This window comes from Typopeltis vanoorti, chromosome 5 (genome assembly GCF_054136105.1).
Source record: "Typopeltis vanoorti isolate ZY-2024b chromosome 5, IOZ_Tvanoo_1.0, whole genome shotgun sequence".
NCBI lineage: Eukaryota > Metazoa > Arthropoda > Arachnida > Uropygi > Thelyphonidae > Typopeltis > Typopeltis vanoorti.
Genome location: NC_143553.1, coordinates 4,951,909 through 4,972,526, shown reverse-complemented (window position 1 = coordinate 4,972,526; position 20,618 = coordinate 4,951,909). Strand labels below are relative to the sequence as shown.

The following is a 20,618-nucleotide window of genomic DNA, read 5'->3' as shown; positions in this document are numbered from 1 at the left end:
TATAGGAAGATTTTCTTGTGAATGTAAATAGAAGGAAAAGAAGAAAGCATAACCGAATTTGTTTTCTAATTCCGGTTTTTATATGAAAATCGGATCAGCAGGCTTACTTAAGAGAATATCTTAAATGATAAAAATTTCTCATCCCTTTCTAAAGGTTGCGCTTTTAGTTTCTTACTCTGCACATTTTGGTGAGTAATTTCCCCGCAAAAAGCGAGAATGTGCTCAACATTTGGTAACCTATCGAGACTCTCTCTCTTGGAAGAGAATAAACAAAATGTCTTTTAACAGATAAGAGACAGAAGGGCAAACTTTTTTTATTCGAGAGCACTGAACTTTATGAAAAGGAATTTCTAGATAGGGGGGGATTGTGAGAGCTGCAGGATCTGGAATTCTGGAAGCGGGTCCTTCCATAGTTCTAATAGTAACATCCCAAAACAAATGCCAAAAAAGCATTGCTTTAGTAAATAATAACTGGACCGAGGGTGTCTTCGGAATGGGAAATGCAATGTTATTTAGGAAATTAATCATTATTAGCGATTGGAGAAATGCCCTTCTAGGACTGTGGGGAAAATCTCCTCTGACGTTGTCGATGCAATTACCAAAAAGGAGTTTCCCGCTCTTGATGATAAGAACAGAGAGGTGAGCAGTTGTGACGTGTTTTATTTAGTGCTCTTTTTGCATTGTTGAGTAGCACTTTTTCTGATTCCCTTCACCTAATTTTATTGCCGAGACGGTTGTTCTGCAACTTGCTTTTGTTTGTCTGTTCCTAGTCTACTGGATTAGGTGAATTAATATTTCTAGAATTAATATGAATAATGTTTCTTGATTTGAAGACTAGAACTTACAATCCGTTTATTTTAGGCCTTTCGTGATTCAGAAAGGTTTGTTAATGGAATTTTTTTTAACGAATTTGTTCCCCTTGATCTAAAATAGCTTCTCTGCTCACAACAATTAATGCACAGGTGGGACATATACGGCCTGAACCCGAACTGACGTTAGAAGAGGTGGTTTATAAAGCAATCACTCGCTACGAACAGTGGGAGGCGTGCAACTGGCAGCAAACTAAGCGCTGGCACGCGCGGACACGGATGACTGCCAGTTCTGCTTTTGCAGCATGTAATGGGTGGGGTACAGGCGACCCATATGGCACTCCGAAATGAACGTCCGTCTGTCGGATGGGGGAGAAAGCCTGAGGTTAGTGCTTATGTTGACACCAAACAGCAGGGAGGCTACTCGTGTCAGAGTTGAGCAGACGCGTACAGTTTGACTGCGTCTGCCACATGTTCTGTGTGCGTATGTGTGTTCAAGTGGCTACTTGCGTTTGCAATTATAATACCTCGGAAATGACCACTTATTTGCTCAGGGCTTAAGCATACGTTAAATTTTTACTGTGGGGTGCTAAAAGGAAGAATAGAGTTGAAGGTAAAGAATTTCGCAATGCGATTAAATCGGTGTTTTAACTCTCAGAGACATTTCAAAAATAAAGAAAGTATTATCGCTCCTCAACAAATCATAAGAAAATTCTTTAAAAGTATTTTTACATTTTTTGTTATCTTCTTACACTTGATATACCTTCAATCATAAATCAAGGAACGAATCCTTTCTTCTTTCAAAAACTATTACAATAAAGCCAGCAGGAACCTAACTACTCTCTTTTCTGTGAAACTTTCATAGAATTTTTTATTGATAATTGATTTGCCCCTTTATGCTTTTGCTTTGGGCTACATCCTCATTATTGTCGACCTTGTTAGCCGAGTGGCTGCGGGTTCGAATCCATCTTCAATGTCGTTGAAGACGTCGTAGACAATTTTAATCACGACACCAAAAGTCTATTTCTTGTAAGCCTGAAGCAAACTTGAAAAAAGTTCCGTTTGGTCTCAACAACAGGTTTCTGCACAACCTAACCTTAAGACCACCTATGATACTAATGGGCAAGAAGTTTATAAGATTTCGTGGGTGAGTTTATTATCGGGAAAAACTTGGCTAACAGTTTCGCACTTCTAAAAAAAAAAATGACCTCAAAATTCGTCATTTGTTAAATTCATGCACATTTATTACACGGTTGCATCACCTGTATGAAATTGTTTGTTTGACCCCCCCCCACACACACACAAGTGACTCCGGACCACTACACATAGGCGTAGGTAGAATTCTAATTGGATTGAGAACAGGCACTGATGAAAGCGTCTAAGGGTTTCAAGCATTTAGAAATCCTGTTATTTGGTGCAATCAATCTTGCTAATAGGAACTGAATATACGTTTCACTGAAATATACTGCTACTAAATTAAAGTGAAGTCAAAATAAAATATTTGCATAAATATTTATGTAAATAAATATTTAGATACTTAAACTTACACGAATATTTATGTGACTTACATAAGCAGCACTTTTGTAAATATTATTTCTTGCAAACTTTTTGGCCAAGTATCAAGGCCATCATCGGTTCAAACAGAGGTCTCAAAAAATAAAAAAAGGAACACAAAATTAATGTAAAAAGATAAAGCAAATGATATTTTTGTTCGTCCATATTAGAAGTAGTTAAGTCCGACATGTGACAAGAGTTCATTAAGAACTGAGCAGGTCATTAAAGATGTTAAAACAAAATAGGAATACTGAGTGCGCAGGAGAATCACCTCACAACAGCGGTTAGTCTAAAAAAACAATCATTTTTTCTATCAATTCCACACAAAAGTTGCAAAACCTAAAGCGCATCAGTGTTGTATGGATTGGAGGGTTTTTTTTTTTCAGCTCAGTTCAGTCTGCAGTACAGATCTTCAGAACTCGATGTCTTTTCATTAAGAAACGGCTTTTATGGGGGACTTTAGTTTTCTTCCATTTAAGTCGGTCTTGCAGAGACGGCATGCTGAGTAAGCCCCGACAAGATATCTGATGATGTAATCTTGGTGTTTTTCTAAGCGAACAAACGTCGACCTTCCTGTCTGATCAAAGCAAGAGGTTACATGAGCACCGTTCTCTGCGTCCTCAAGAAGATGTCTGCACGGTTTCTATTCATTATATCCACGGAGCCTCAGAGAAAATAGCGCGACATCAGCACCTTGACATCTACGAAGTCCTTTCGTCCTGTTATCTTCATTCTTGCGTATTTTTTTCCTCTTAAAGTCGACGGAGTTCGTCAGGTTCATTGCTTATGAAGTCTTTCTTATTTTGGTTAAACAACAAGGCCGACAGTTATTTACTTAGAACAGTGGTTCCCAACCTTTTCCCACTTGTTTACCCCTTTTAAACCCATTTCTATAAATTGTACCTCTCGTTTTCAAAATAGCTGTTTTTAAATAGCGACACTTTTATTCAGTGCCTCAGAAGATGCAACTTAAATCCGTTTTTCGCCATTACTGATTATTTTTCGTGTATCCCTGAACGGCCCAGCACGTACCCCCGGGAGGTACGCGTCACGGGTTGGGAACCGATGGCTTTGGAGAACACCAAGATGCATTACATATCCTGAGTTTGTCAAGTCAGTATTTGATCGGCATTTAATCGCTTCCGATCACAGAGTTTAATGGAACAAAAGCCGTTTAATAATGAAAGATGAGACCAAACCGGACCTACGGGGCCGAATCTGAATTCCTAGGAAATGAGATTCGGTGGTCTCAGACTTTCCCAGTTTTGATATGTGATTCTGCTGACAGAATCAAAAAATTCACCAATTTGAATGCACATATTTCTATAAAATTAGTGGTTCTAAATTGAAGTGACCCGAAGATGAGTAACGTCGAGTTATTTTAGAAGTCTCGGGAGAGAATGGGGCATACTGCTTGATGGTTTTTGTTTTAATTCTTTCAATCTGAACGATTTCATACGGAAATTTGCCAGAAAGGACTTCTTATAAAATACACAACGGCTGCTGATACATTCTACGTGTTCATTTATCTAAATTAGAAGTGAGTCTTCATAACCATTTGATATCACTCAATTCAGCTCAGTTTTTTTTTTTGCTTCAGATTTATATGATTCTTATGGTCTCTGAGAAAGAAGAAATATAACGTGAAAAATCCGGAATTCTGAAACATAGGTGTGTTCAGTTTTATGTAACCTAGTTTTTAATTCTCAATATCATTGAGTATTGCTGTATGGCGCTGAAACAATAACAAATAAATAAATTCGATATTTGGATACTCTTTGACGTAATCATTTTATGAGTAACTGTAATCGCAACGAATCTTTCTATGAGAAATTAATAGTTTGAATAAAGCACTTTTAAACTGCAGATGGTTTGGAAACCACAATTTTAGCTCAGCTCGCTAGGGCGAACTCTCTTGGCATCATCTCAGTAAGCGGACGAAGAGATAGTCAAGTGGATGCCATTTTATCCCATCAATTAATTATTGCCATTGCTCCAGAAAAATAAGGAATCTGTTGTTACTAATAAAAGTTTATCTTCTTGTTCCTCATTGTAACTTTTCACCCGCATGTTTTTCTTCTCTCAAATTGTTCTAATAGAGAAAAGAACATTAACCAGACTTGGAGGAATAGAAAAGTACATTCATTAAATTATCTGAACTCATGACTATTAAAATGATTGCCTTTTGTGGCAAACGGATAAAAATGTTCCATTTGCTAGGAAGTGAAGTAGAGATAAAAATAAATGCTAATTATCTCCTGACTAATGTGAGGGACGATGATTTTTCCGATACTGTAAACCGTCTGAAATACATCATTTCCGTCACACGAGGATGTTCATCATTACCAATACGAGAGTATAAGAGTGGTGTACAGAGACGAGATTAAGGACCTTATAAACACGTCTAGCTTAGACCGCCAGGTCATGTAAAGAGTGCAGCACAGTTATCTCAGTCTCTTTACCACGGTTCCTTATTGCATACCGTCTTCGGGGAATGCATGACAAGGGAATCGTTTTACCGTACCCGATTACTTAGCTTAGAGTGTAAATTAAAGGTCTGTGAAATAATAAACCATTACATGAGAATGGTAGTAAAAAAAAGCAAGCAGCTCATCCCATTCTTATGGTACCGCCAGTTCTTTATGGTGAGATTTTTTTTTCCAGCGTGGATTCGCAATATGTCTTCTATTCTTTATGTGCTACTTATGCAGTTTACTCTCTGAATAAACAAATGTCCCGCATTAGGCGAAGAGAGACTTCTTTAAGATAAAAGACCAGAAGGTCTAAAAACGAAGAAGACTTAAAAACAGGATAAACCGATTAAAACAAACAAGGACAAAAAGAACATTAATAATTGTTTAAGAAATGGCAGATGGCGCTTTTTGTGAAAATTGATGTAAGATGAAAATTTATGCCATCCCCATTTATTCAAATCAAATAAGCTTCGAAGTATTCTGACAAACACACACACGCGCACAATGCAGTACATTTAATCTTTCCAACAACAACAAAAAAAAGAAGCCAGAACTATTTTATTTTGCCGCACAGATTCCTGTGTTGTTTTTCCTATACGCGAATGCACCTGTATTCAAGAAACTGCTTCGAAATCAGGTTTGAAGAAACCTGACAGTTACTCAAAGATGGTCTATGTCTTTATATATCTGAATGTTACCTACTGTCATTATTGATTCGTGTGGTTGTGTTGTCTGCATCACACCAAAGCACTATGGGGCGAGTATACTCTGCGTGTGTTCTCAACCCTGTTTCTGTTCCGTTGACCTCACCTCGCCTGAAAATCCTCAGTGTTGTCGGAGTCTCAGAGACGAAACTGAATACAGGATTTACAGGCAAAAGCGTAGAATCCATGTTGTTCTTCTTAAGTCTCATTGAAGTGAAAAACATCAGAACAAATTCTCGATCCCTGTACGGTCATCGGAATAAAAACTGTTCAGAAAATGATGTTTCATTGGTTCTGTTTAGGCAACGGAGCTGATTCTTCCTCATAATGCACATCAGAGAAAATGTTTAATTAGGGAGAAAGAGATGGGAGAAATTAAAACAAGAATGTAAACATTACTCTGTGTAAAATACGATTGCAGGAAGAAGAAAACAGGTAAAATAAAAGCTAACCTTCTGAGGGGAAACAAATTCCCTCACACCTCCAATTTTGTACCGTTTCCCTGAGAGTAGCGAAATCTGCGGAAACATAAAAATCGCCTTAGTGATCATCTTTCACTTGTAGCAATTAGGTGTTCACGAAGAATTAAGCCTCTACATAGAGTCAAATGCTGGATTCAGACGAGACAGTCATTTGTCTCGACTACGGAGATAAGCGGCAAATACTTGAGAGCAGAGATACGGTAGCAACATGCTGTTCTACAGCAAGGTGTGGTGTTGGAGGCTGACAGTATGAGTTATTGGCAGAGTGTAGCTATAAAGGCGGCTTACTTGGGCTCGTTTCTCCTCGTGCAGATCACTCTGTCAGATATGAGTTGCGAAGCGTATTATTTTTATTGGAGCGGGTGATAAAGTGTTTCCAGACTCGGAATATATTGTCTCGGTGATCTATTGTTTCCCATTGTTTATACATTTGAATACGTGTTCACGTAATACTCACACCGAAACCTACTCTGTTCATTGGAAGCAACTCACACTGCTGAATTAAGCAGCCGAAATGCTATGACAAAACAAAAAAAAAGGTATATAAATGACCACCGGAAAAAAATTTCGCTCCTGATGAACACGGAATGTGTAAAGTGAAAGATGAATATATTGCAGTGAATACAAACGTATTACTAATATCTAATTTATTTCAGCATATTAAAATGGATGGCGGTGCTTCTGCAAGCAACAATGAGAGCATTCCTCATACCAGCAACGTTCCTCTCGTGTATATGCATAGAGATATCTCGCGCCTCAGCGCGTTTAGCTATGTAACTACCTTGTTCATATATATCCGAGTACAGCTACGCAAGCTCGATTTTCTGCCATATACAGGTAGAGGAGTTTTAGCTCCATGATTATGTTTGCTGAAGCAGGGGAAACTTACAAATGCCGGAAGAGACTGAGTGTTCATCTTATTTGAACACTGGATAACCGTTTCATTTTCATATACTTTTTTCCTGTGAATTTACTCTGGTTCTCTCTTTTACGGAAGGAATTGCTAAAACGAGTAAAACGAAGCGTGATTGAAATTATCGCAATGACATGTGAACACTTCAAACAAGAATAATGGAAATAAAGGCATTATTTCCATGATTACGACATCGGATCTAAACCACAGGTCAACCTTTACATGGACACTCGACATGACGAAATCATCCCCTTTATTACGTTCTCAAAATTTCTTGTAATCCCCCAGATGAATATTAAACAAGAAACGCATTGATTCCGATTATTCGCATCTTAGAGTAGGGAAATCAATTAAAATGAATCACAAAGGGCACCTCTATATCAATAAGAGATATTAATAATTTAAGAACGATAACAACATGCATACTTGGGTTTTGCTAATGTGGTTCTTGCTCATGAAAATAGCGTTTTGATTAATCTAATCTTCAATATTTCAAACAGCTTAATTTTTGTTTAATTCAGCATATACCTTATGACGTATTTTCCCGTATTCCATTACAATTATATTATGACGATGAGTTCTCACAGATGGCCAATAAACTATCACTATCGAAAGACATTTATTACAGGTTTAAAATATATTTCAAGAAGCATAGATTCCCCCCCCCCCGGGAAATTTAAAGATTTCATCGATAGCTTTCTAATTGACAAAAATGTAACATGAGAATATGTGGAAGTGTTTGTGATACTTCAGCAGATGCAGATTGATGCACATCTTAATATTCAAGATATAAGGCGAATACGCACGGATGGAAAGGGAATAACCTGATATTTTTAAAGCACTGTTGATGTGAAATGCAGCTGAACAGAAAATGCGTTTGTTTTATGATGATCCTTGCACTGTTAAGAATTGCTTGAGTAGTGAAAGCATTTCGGGATGAACGGCAAAAAAAAGCAATAAACATATCTCCAATTTCGAGCGGAATGAAAAAGATCATCAGGACTGCATTTGTAATAAGCTCTTTAAAAATAGAAAAATGAAACGAAAAACGTATCCCATAATAAATACGAAACCGTTCAGTTTGCAAATGATGAAATTATGATAGAGCACGCCTGCGATAACAAAATTAATAAACTAATATAGGAAGGAAGGAAGTGCAATTTGAAGTATTCAAGTTAAAAGACAGAACAGCATTCAGAATGGAAGAAGGAATTCCACTCTGATGGAAGAAGAAATCAGTTGAAGGAGCAGAATTATTTATTGTGTATGCGTTGCATAACATATACAAATAAACAGGAATGGGGGTTTCAATTGCGAAGTAAGTTACATCGATCTGCTTGTTGTATTCGTACACAACTGCGTATTATCGAGACGGAAATATTGCTTTCGACAGCATCAATTTGATTCTGAAAACCTCTCGTGTTTACGAGCGATATGAGAAGAATAACAGCAAGAAAGGAAATCTAAAAAACAACGTAGTTACATATCGTTTTGAATGGTTATATAAGATATCTTACATATCTCTCAGTTATCTGATGGATCAATGTTATATGCATCGCAAATAACAATTTTTATCACTTTTCCCACTTGTGGGTGAATGATATTTCATTTATGTTTTTTAAAGTAATTATACTTTTGAGATGAAGGGCTAATATACGGAAATTCATCGCTTGCTGCGAACAATTTAATTCCTTTATGCATAACCACATTTGTAATTTACATCATCTGATGACATTCGCATACAAAGCTTTGTATGCCGTACAAATTATGGCAGGACAGCTAATGACGGGTTGCAGGAATCTTTCACAACAGCAGAGGATTCGACGGGAAGGAGCCATTTTATTAATACACATCTTTCATCTTAATAAGCGCTAATATTGTTGCCAACTTTAGACTAAGATCCACGAAATTTAAAGCAGCAAATCTGTAAATGAATCCCGTTTATATGTCTGAATCGGTGTGTGCAGATGATGGAAGTTGAATTGCAACCAAAGACGAATCTTCGCAAAAGTTTTTGAATGCTGGACGAAGAGATGGCAAAGACAGGAATGAAAATACGTCATACTAAAACGATGACATGAAGAGAAAAACGAAAAAGTCCGAAGCAGGGGAAAAAATTTAACACTGGCGAGGGGAGGAGGAGGAGGAATACCTCTGAATGGAATTCATAATTCCTTTCAGAAAGTCTAAAAGAAGAGCCGAATAGAAGGACAACAGCAGCAGGTGGATGATTGTACCGAGCATTAAATAGAGGAAATTTTCTTACTTATTTTAGGTTCATTCATAAACCGGAAATAAGTGAGAAAACAAAGCTATCTATCGCTCCACTTATATATCTCTACTTTGACCTGTAGTAGCGAAACGTAGACAATTATCATTGCAGTCAAATTCCGACCACGAAAATGTCAAAGAAATATCGCCAAATATATAACAATAGACAGAATATGAAATAATCAAGGAATACTTCAGAAGAATGGACTTACTACGAGAGACATGGAAATCAATTTGAGAAGGAACCAGACCCAAGGAAGGATCCTGAGTAAAATGGAAACCAATGTGAAGGAGAATCAGTGATCAAAAAGAGCGAAAATATAATAAGAGAAATGACTCTTTAAGATAGGACAGATTAGTGAGCTCTCAGAAAAACGTGGACACCATTCAGTAGAAGAAGTGCCACTAAGGAAGTAATAGTATGTAAATATTTAGAATGATCGTTGGTTTTTGTTTTCTAAAGTTCCTTATATCACAGCATTCTTTATTTATAAAGTCACTAGTGTGGTACTGCACTGAGAAATAAAATCGAATGTGATTTGTCATCAACAGACATTTCTTCACCCCCCCTCCCATCTAAAAGTTATCATTCATTTATGGTATGGTGTGGATAAGTCCAAGAAAAATGACCCGAGAATGTATTATATGCCAATTAATCGCATATAATTATATATAATTTTATTTTATTTATTTATTTTTTGGAAAGGGTTCCTTTTGAGCACCGACTATTGCTTTCCACCTTCAAAACAGCTAAAACGTTTCGGTAGCTTCTTTGAAATATCATTTGCACCCACTACTTTGGTGATGAAAGAAATTATCATTAAGATGAATAATAAAAACCAACTAATGGGTTTTTATTTCAGTGGTTATTTTGGAAAAGGTTGAACAATTAGTGCAAGGTTTAAAATCCACTTTCTAAAGAATCCATTACGTTTTTCTTATTTTGCAGGAAAAATTAATGTTAAAGCAGCATTTCCAATGAATATTGATTAACCATCTTAATATTAATTCTTTGTCTTTATTTGGAGTGTTGGGCGGATTCAATATGAGCAAAAATTGCTGCTGCTGTCGGATTATTCTTTCAAGAGGAAGTCAGCCAAATGCTGGATGTAAATGAGGTTAACAATTGATCGCCGAGATAGAAAGGTCTAATTTTCCAGTACGTGCTTACTCTCATTGATCAACCAAAAGGAAAATATTGAAATTGCAGAGCGAAGGATGGAGAGATGAGGGGAGGGACTAGTTCGGAAACAAAAAAGAAAGAAAAGAGGAGAAAACATTGCCATCACAGGCAAGCAGACAAGCGTGTAATGGATGAGATCCGAGTCCGCGAATCGTTCCAATATCGTTAAGAGCCGGGCAAGTTCTTCTACGTCAACTGGCACTTGGCAAACACAGACCGCAAAATAGCAGTGGACGAATGATACGTCTCTGCGACATTCGTTGCTGTCGCTCGCCCAGTGGAAATAAATGAAATAGCTATCTGCATGCGATTCTGTGACAGCTCGCTACGATGATATTAGAATAAAAGTGTTCCAGAGATGGAAACGGTTCCACTTAATTTGCAAGCCAATTAGTGGTGATTGAAGCAACAAAACTTGAGTTCTTTACCGTCTTATGACACACACACACACACACACACACACACACACATGTAAGACAGAGAAAAACAGTGAGAGAGAATTAACATTAGATGCAAGAAACGTGGACCGCAGTATTGCCGGGTTCTTATTAAATATGTCACACGTACGCACTTCTACAATTGCCGTGTGTTCTTGTTATGATCTATTTTCGTGTTGTTTTAGAGAAAATTACATTCCGCGTAGGGGAAACTCTCTGAAGTAATTTGCGCGATCAGCTACATTCCAGAAACCTATCAAGAAATCAAACGAATCACTCAAAAGAAAAATATCAAAGCAGCGGATCGCAAAATGCATTTCCTGCGCGAGAAATGAATACATCTTAACCGTTTGCATGAAAAGTTGTTGACAAGAAAACCGTAGAGACCGAGGCAATCAAGGACAGACGGGGTTCTCACTTGGTTGTTTTACCAACCTTAATATCTTTATTTTTTGCGATATTATTTGTCGAGGAGCAACTTGAGGAAAGAAACGAAAACGGATGATTTCTGAGGGTGCTCCAATTACGTAAACAGTCCATAGAAATTACGCCGCAGCGGAGCTAGACGTTAGCCTATCATATCGAAGTTTAATCGACGATATTTTATGTTTACATATTCGAACGCGGAGTGATTAGTTTGGGTAATCTATTAGAAAATTGCAAAGAAGGCAGTTTGCGACATTCATCGACTTCGTACTTTTATGACCCCCGAACGACATATTATTAACTGAATCAAAGCTCTGAACAAAAGCGAAATGCCAGTTTCGTTCACTTTGCACTTTAGTATAAATATTTTTAAAAAAGTATTCAGAGTTCAATAACATTCTTATTATCTGCTCATAAACTGTAAAGGACTTAACGAATCGAATCTTAAATCTAAATGCGCAGATCTCTCTCTCTCTCTCTCTCCCTTGTTTTTAATGCTTTTAATAATAATCTGATATGATTCTTTCTCTTAATCGACCAATAAAAATTTCCGATTTGCTCTAAAGCTTTTGTATTTCTTTGATAGAATATTAATTGGTTCCCTAAGCGCTTCTTTGTAGATGAGTTAAACCCAAACTGCAAATATTTACTCTCTTTATCAACAATAAAAAAATGGAGCCAGTAAACTAATTTCTCACCGACCATTCTGCATGATTTAGGAAAAGGGTTCGAACGTATTGATTGCACTCAGGTGGATACAGTTGGTCTCTCAGCTAGTACTATATATACAAAATTAACATGAACCCTGTTTCAAATACATCAATTCCTCGAAAATAAATAAATACCATATCATTCTTCATTTAACGGTGCATATCTCTGGTGTGCTTCATTCTCTCAGCTCCTCATCCTGCCAACCTACATGCCATGCGTTTTAAAAAACAAAGAAACAATTTTTGCAATACATATTTGGTCAACATATCATTTCAAAGAGATTCTGATATGTATGTAACTGGTTTAAGTGAATAGCAGACAAAATCAATTAAAAAAGTCCTTTATATACAAATACAGATTCTGCAATAATGCCTATTTTTCCATAACATATTCGTGCACATTTTCCAATAATTCGTATAGCAATATTGGAAAACTTTCTCTGGCATTTTAGCACGGATAAGCATACGAGAGAATTACTCATCTGTTCTATGAAAATCATCTCCATGTATGTGAAATGAATGCGTCGCTGGAAAGAAGGTAAAATGCCTGCACGCACACACAGTCAGGAAATTAAAGTTAATTAGTATAATACTTCTAAATGTAAATGAGGCGGTGTTAGAACGGAGCCAGAGATTATCTTTGCACTACCAGATTAAGTGAAACAGCAGGGTAAGACAGAAGGGGCTCGTCAAACATCAGTCTGGAAAATTAAAAACCGCTTAAACAGCGTGTTTGTATCGGTGTCAGCTCGGGGAATGGAGTTGGGGCCAGTCTATGATGAAACGGTTTACAACCTAACAGGAAAATTAGCAAGTGGTTGTGAGTTGGGGATGATTTCGGCAAGCAGTTGTTTGTTTAAATATGCTATTGGCGTATTCATAAAAAATTTGAGTGACGCAATCAAATATATTCTCCTTTCTTATGAGTATGCTAGCTGCGTGTAATTTGACATTTTGGAGGTGACGATTCACGCAAACGTACACTGTCACTCTTTTTTTCTGAGAGTGCTACTTCAACTCTTCCCATAAAAATAACTCAAATTTAATTTGCAAGACGGTTGAGAAAAGTAGTTAATTTTAAGGCAGCCCGTGAACATTCCTAACAAAAGTCATACTTCCTCTATTGAGTCCTTTTCCTAGTTTATTAATCCCGTATCAAATAGAGATGACAGGATTTTTATGTATCTTGGAAACTCCGGAACCCCCCCCACACACACACACAAAAAGAGACCTGGAATGCATGCAATTGGCAGAAATAATGCACTCACTTCAAGGACTAAGCCCCCTTCATCTAATCCTAAACAGAGAGTTAGCAGTGTCACATTTAATAATAGACGTATGGGAAACATTCTCATCTAGTTTCAAGATGAATAATATGGTTGTCAACTAGATACTTGTAGTTGTCATTTCTCGAAAATGTACCTTCACCTTAATACAAGGTTAAAAAGGAATCACGTTGGTAAAGATGGCGTCTAAAAGAGAAGTTCTTTATATATTTGTAAAGGACCATAGACGAAAAGAGATTGTGCTTCATACATCGGCTTCCTACTCCGTATATCCCTTTGATAAGTATATTGTAAAACAGGGCATTCATCCTTGCTATTGTACATCGCCATCCCCTTAATGTTTTACTTTGTGGAGCTCCACTGATTACATGCAGATTTTTTCTTCTATAAAACATCCGTGTATTCACCTTTGTCTAGCTGCAAGTGTCATCACACTCGTGAGCGACTGAAGGGGGAAGCATATTTTCCATTTCAAAGTCGTAATCTTGCTGTTGCAAATGCAAATGCTGCTTTTATCTGAAATATTCTTCGTGTAGTGAAACGTACACGTGTGGCCATGTCATCTTCGACGACAATTCTAATCCACGAAAGATGGGAAGGCGGAGGGGATAACTTAGAAGTTCAAGGGACACGATAATAAACAATAAATAAAGATATCGAATTTTCATTCCTGCCGAGCATTGCAAGCAAATTCTACTTCATTTGGTAAATACGGCGATGACAACGCAGTGACTCGGCATTCTCTTTTACTCTGTACATTACTTGGGCGGGGGGAGGGTGAAAAATTATACTTGGAAGGCAATGTGAGTTTTTGCTGGCTATGTTAGCATTTTTTGTCGACCTGAATCGAAGTGTTATCGTTTTGTTTAATTTTGCTCGTCTTCACACTCAGATGATAGCGAACAGGAGAAGCTGCGGAAATTGCTGGAATGATTCACAGCCTCCTTCCCCATGGCAGATACCACGATAGACTTCATGGGTTACCGTCGTGCTCGTTCGTCAGAGGCGTATTGGTATGCTAATCATAGTACTCCATGGCTGCTTTGCCACAATAGGAGCGGCACTCAATAATAGCCTGATTAATGAAGATCAAATGAGATCACACTGATAGTAAAAGTGAATTCTGCGTCGTTTTATCCCACCCTCAAAGCGATATTTTGTCGTCGTCGTCGTGCCCCCCCCCCCCACCTCTTCTCAGGCCGTCAGCGTGCGTAATGATGAGGCTATCGGCAAATCTAGCTAAAAATTCTAACGAGCAAGTCTAGCGAGTGTGCAGCCAACGGCTTCAGTCATCGTCGATTCCAGTGTAGGCAGAGAAAAAGCTTTGACCCACCCACCCCCCTTTCCCCCAATTCTTTCTCCACTCTCTCTACAGATAATGGGGTTACGGGTTGTAGGACGAAGTTTTAGATGCCGAATCGGAAGTGATTGGCGGAAGAACTAAGAAGGAACAGATTGATCGTAACAGCGCTGATTTTTCTTTTTTAGTTCTTCTTCGCATCGAGTTAAGTCGAACTAGGAGATCGCCAGATGCTAGACACTAATGTTTTTATATGGCTCTCGCCTTGAGACTGTTACTTAACTACGTTGCTGCCAATGAGCGGACATCTCGAAAGCCAAACTCTGACCGTTGAATTGATGAAGAGAATTTCGAATACAGCTTTGCTAAACCATAAACGTGATGCTTTTATAATTTGCTTTCTTCCAAGTATTCGTTTGCGATTTTTAATTATATAATTGGCATTGTGAAGTGGTCTCCAGCGTGTGTGTGTGTGTTGATGAACAAAATTACACTGCGATAGAGTATGTAACCTTTGAGTAGGGGAAGCAGGAAAAACCGCTGGTTGCTCATTCGCCATTACCTTTCTTTAAATGGAGAGATCTCAATATAATGATGAAAGCAGAATTAGCCTTCACTTTTGAAGTATGAGACTCGCCTTTATGGATTCACAGTGGCATGCAATTCAGATTCGGTGTATGCCAACTCCACTCAAAAGAACCTTTATTCTCATCCTGTTAACCGCACTGATGCATTAGCAATAGTTACTTCTTTACACGTAACTTTTTCATAAACAGAAACTGCCGCTAGAAAAAAAAAAGATTAAAACGAGGCACAGCATTGAGGTGTTCCCATCTTTCCTGTTTTGGCAGCCTATTTTACACAGCATTTTGAAGATAAACAGATTAAAAAAATCGTGTCAGTAAAACATAATATTATTCGTAACCATGGAATCTAGTATGGATGATTTTGGCGAGTCTCATGACCTGCTTCAAAATCAGCATTACAAATGTTGCAGAATTCCATAGCCTGGTAAGATGCTTCCTCGCTGATTACTGGACTGAGGTAGCTTGAAAGGTTCCTGGATTATGCAACCATTAGTCCACCTTTTCTTCTGGTACTGTTATTGATTGCGATTTGTTCGTTGGAACAACCTATAGCTCTAACGAACTCATGGGCGGAATTCACATGAAAAAGCTGGTTGAGGAAAAATGCATACACATGCCAATTGAAAACATTAGATCTTTTTGATACATCATTATGCATCCAAATAATCTAGGTTTAATTTTCTCTTGAACTAGGAGGGAGTCTTAACAACATTGGCTTAATTGCAAATTACGCACTAGTTAAAGAACAGATATCAAAAGTGCAGAACGTGTGCTTACCTGCTTAGTGACTGAATCTATAAGCCGAACGTACAGGTCTTGCTCTTGTCGGACACCTAGAAGAACAATAATATTAAAAAATAGCGAAAATTACACAGTGGAAAATCACATATCTGAAGAATCAATGTGTATGAGTCGTGAAACTTTGTACAACACCATATTTACAGATTTTAAATGTAGAATGGAAATAAAAGTAATTAATATCTATCTTACCCAACCCTGCGCAGAATATTCATGTGATAAGATAATTGAAAACGAACGTACAATTATAATATTAAAGACATAAAATATTGGTAATGACTTCATTCATGAATAAACCTGAATTACTAAAGTGCGTATTTATTGATATTACAGGACTTATCTTTTAAAAATGACTTATCACTTAATAAAAATTCATTTTATTAAGTAATAAAATGAAATATAAATTGTCGGCATACAGCGTATAATTCTTTCACATAGGAAGTGAAATTATATAACTATATTTTTCAGTAATATCTCAAGTAACTTATGTTAAAATGAATGAACTGGAATGCTGATTTTTGATTGATTTTTCTAACGGTATGAGTTCGGGATCCACAAGGTCAGCATCCATTTTAACTCTCCCTCCCACATTGACCGGTTCTGGGTGCGCACATATCCAATTGCCATTATTCCTTTGCTCATGAACAAATAATTACGTTTATCAATACAAGCAAACCGGTTACTGATTACGGACAACACCGAATTAACATCTGAATTTTTAGGAGAGGAAGAAATGACGCGTCCTTTTGACTAGAAAGACTTACTTAGAATTCGTTTCGGATGCTAAACACGCTTAAGGGATTTTTAATTGCGCGTTTGAATCAGTGGATCTCATACGGCAGTGGAAGTGCTCTTCCACGTGGAAACGGGGGGGGGTTCTGTAATCCTCAATACAGACAGACCGGCCACAGATTACACGCAACTTACAAACAAAAATACAATCAACAACAAATATATTGCAGCGTTTGTTAGAATGGATCTTGCAAATGTTAAATCGCTGTGTGCTAAGTTGAAGGCGAGTTCGTCAATGGCATGTGTGGGTTTCACTCATTTTAGTCGTCTGAATTCATTTTAAACAGCCACAACTAGAACTCTAAAAGTTTTATGTGAGAAAAAAAAGTTATGAACAGCATTATCCAATTAGGATATATGTTGGCATTGTATAAGCATTTCCTTCTGATTAGTCGTAGGCTAAAAGTTCTAAATAATGTGAAACAGAAGTGTAATACACCGCCTTTTCTTTCTTGAAAGCAAGAGCATCGTATATCTGCGGCATAAAGTGCATACCGTGTGAAAGCAGAGACTAGTATATTTCATTCTTGACAAGGATAGACGCAAGAAGACTAAAACAAGTTGCCATGGAAACACGAAAGCACGCTTCACATCTTCGACATGTATCAAAACAAAGCAATATATATGAATACGGAATGAATGTGTAATAATATTAAACAGGAGATCCTTAAAAATGTGATGTGGAGGAATAGCACGCGCATAACGATGATGTCAATTATGAAAGTTATAATACGCAGGCTAGAAGAGTGACAACTATTGTACGGAAAATTAAGTGTGAATGCGAAAATAAACTGGCGCTGTAAGCTAAGATAACTCAAAAGAATTCTATCGTCATGTTGCAGGTAAAAGAAAGAGTGAATGTGAAAAATTACTCTTATCAATGCGGATGGCAGACAGAGGAACGACTGTTCAACTAATAATAATTAATAATTATCGTATGATGATACAATGGCTGTGAGTCCCCTTTACGGGGAGGTATACGGCACTATCTCAGTTCCCCCCCCCAAAAAAAAAAAAATTATCCGGGCTCGGAACCGGCATTACTGACGAATCAGGCCTATGGCTGGGTCAGTATTCCTGACTGTAATCCGTGTGTGTTCACGGGACCAGTTTGCCTGTTTGCGGGATGAAAAACCCCAGATAAACTGGCTGAAAAAACCCTGCTGTGCACGCTCAATACCGGCTAACTTGGCTATGGCTGAGGAAGATCCTTAAGCTCCTTGCGTTGTCGACGGGTATCGAACCTAGGACACTCCTAACCGCGCGGACATTGTTCAACTAATCAGTGCCTATTTGGCTAAAAGTTATCAACTTGATACGCAATATAGAGAGCTCAGTGCTATTACCTCTATACTTAATGAATGAACGCAGGTGCATGAGAAGGAGGAGGTACTAGAACTATTGCATAAACTCAATAAGAATTAGGCAATGGAGGTTAATGAGATAGTACGGATGATGGAAGAGTGTTCTGATGAACTGGCTGCATAACTTGAGTCTCAGCGCAGGGAAGATTCCACAGGAACGGAAAGAATGTATGGTGATCCCATTGGACATCAGTGGCGTCTAACAATCAAGCTATCAGTGTCTCTGTAGTGCTGGTGAAGATTTTGGAAAAGTTAGTAAGGGATCGCATACAGAAGTGGGTTAACAGAGGATCTGTGCTTTGCCATGGACATCATGGGTTTACTAAGTGACTGTCGTGTTTAAGTAACTTGCTCACATTCTATGATAATGTTACATTCTATGTTACAAGGGGGGGGGGGTATCCATACACCATGATCCTTCTGGACGCTGCTTTTGACAGAATTCAGCATGGGAGGTTGCTTTCATAAATTGAAGGACACGGGATTGGATTATAAGTTACTAGTTTGGATAAGAAGATGTCGGAGCGACATATCAAATGTGGTGTGGGGGGATGCGAGTCTACATGGTAAAGGTGATTAGCGGTGTACCCCAGGGATCAGTCCTTGGTCCATAGTTATTCAGTCTTTATATCAATGATATTGGGAAGGATTTAAGAGTAGACACGGCAATTGCTGATGATGCAAAGACACGGGGTAATTAGGAATGTAACTGGCATGCAGTGCTTGCAGAATGATCTGAATAAGCTGAAATTGTGGGATGTGAAAATGGCTATCAGTTTAATGTTAGTAAATGGAATGTCGTGCACTTTGTGATGAGATATCCAATGTCGTATTATATTGCTCGGATTATGCTAGAAGAAATTGATCAGGATGAAGGTCTTGAATTTTAGTAGATATGAAGATGAAATTCAGAGACCATACAGCAAAGATTGCAAATGCAACTCAGAGAATAATTGCGATGCTGAAGAGAACACTAACATGCAAGAATAAAGAAGTCATTTGTCTTTTTACAACCACGTCATCTGGACGGTCATGAATAAATCTATTCTCTTAGTTTCCGAGGTGATGCAGGTACAATGGAGTGGGTTCAAAGAGAGTGCCAAACATGATATAGGGACTGCAGATTATGAGGGGAGATTTGTAGACTGCAGACACTGCCACAGGAGAAAGAGGAGTGATATGATACGACTTATAAACTTCTGAACGGATCATACCGGATACCAGTAGTTGGAATTCATGCACTGAGGGCTCCTGACTGGAATGTCTTGAGCTTGGAGGTTGTGAGTACAGGTAGTGTGAATGAATTCAAGAGAAGGTATGAAATGTGGCCTCCCTCGAAACTCCCTGACTCCATGGAGGTCTCGAGTAATAATAATAATAATTATATACAAGAGAAAGAAAGAAAGAAAAGAGAGAGAGAGAGAGAGAGAGAGAGAGAGATGGGTAAAAGAGAAATATAACGATGATCTAACAGTATCTTGTGCATGATAGTATTGCTTTCCTGGATCATCAGTGCAAACTCCAGACGCTTTAAATGTAATTGAAGGGGGAATAACATGGGGCACAAATTAAATAATTTTATACCTAAAAATCAAAATCTCTGAGAAAGAAAAACAATCAAAAGATGTCAATACGTTAAAAAATAAAATTTAACTCGTAACCCAGTTACTCGTAACTGGCGGTCAATCAATTAAAATAATCATGAAATATCTCGCAGAAAAAAAATTTAAAAAAGGCAGAACGCTGTTTTCATTACTAACAATGGATTCTGTTTTGTTTAAAAGTTTTTGTTTTACAACAGCTATTGGGGGGGGGTACAAATGCTTAATCTTCGAAATCATTTAGAACAGCTCAATGCTCCCTCAACAAATTATGAGAATGTCTTTATCGCTAAAAATTCTCCAAAGTTAAAGTGGATGTAAAATTAGTTCTGAGGGGGGGGGGGGAAATCTCTGAAGTAGTGCAAAGGTTATGATTAGGGGAAGAATATCGTTTTGCAAATTTCATACCCGACGGTTCCTCGTCATACAGACACGAATTTGTACGTTTCTTTGTTTCAAATGCCGTGATTAGGATACGACGTCTCCATCCACAAATGATCGGCAAACCCCGCGCGGGATAATTTATCCGCATTATCTGACAGCGGATCCACTAGTGTTATGGATAGACCTTTCTCGTGGAGCTAAAGAACCCTCACAGTTCAGGTAGAAGAGCACACGAATCGTCAAGAACAGCAGAAGAGTATAAAGATAGACAGAACCTTTTGCTTCCACTTACTGCTCCGATAACAGTGTCAGATCTGTCAGACCCGATTCTTCTTGAATCATCGTACCTTAGTTTTCAGATCACACCTTCAGAGTCAAGACCTGTGTTCACAGCCACTGTAATGATTATAATTCACAAGGTAAACAAGACCTTCGTACGCGAAACATTCCGACGAAACTCCCATTTTAATTAAACAAATCTCAATTACAATTCAAGAATGATCATTTACTATTCTTAGTAAATGATCATTCAACTACATTGAA

The 20,618-nt window shown here is 37.8% G+C and overlaps 1 protein-coding gene across 1 annotated transcript in view; it reads right to left on the bottom strand.

Moving 5' to 3' along the window:
* kn (EBF transcription factor knot) overlaps positions 1–20,618 on the bottom strand; it is a 302,267-nt gene that overhangs the window by 220,777 nt on the left and 60,872 nt on the right. Inside the window, exon 4 of the mRNA XM_090392953.1 lies at positions 15,914–15,969. Within this exon, the coding sequence (XP_090249079.1) occupies positions 15,914–15,969 (56 nt within the window). The remainder of the gene's footprint in view (positions 1–15,913; positions 15,970–20,618) is intronic.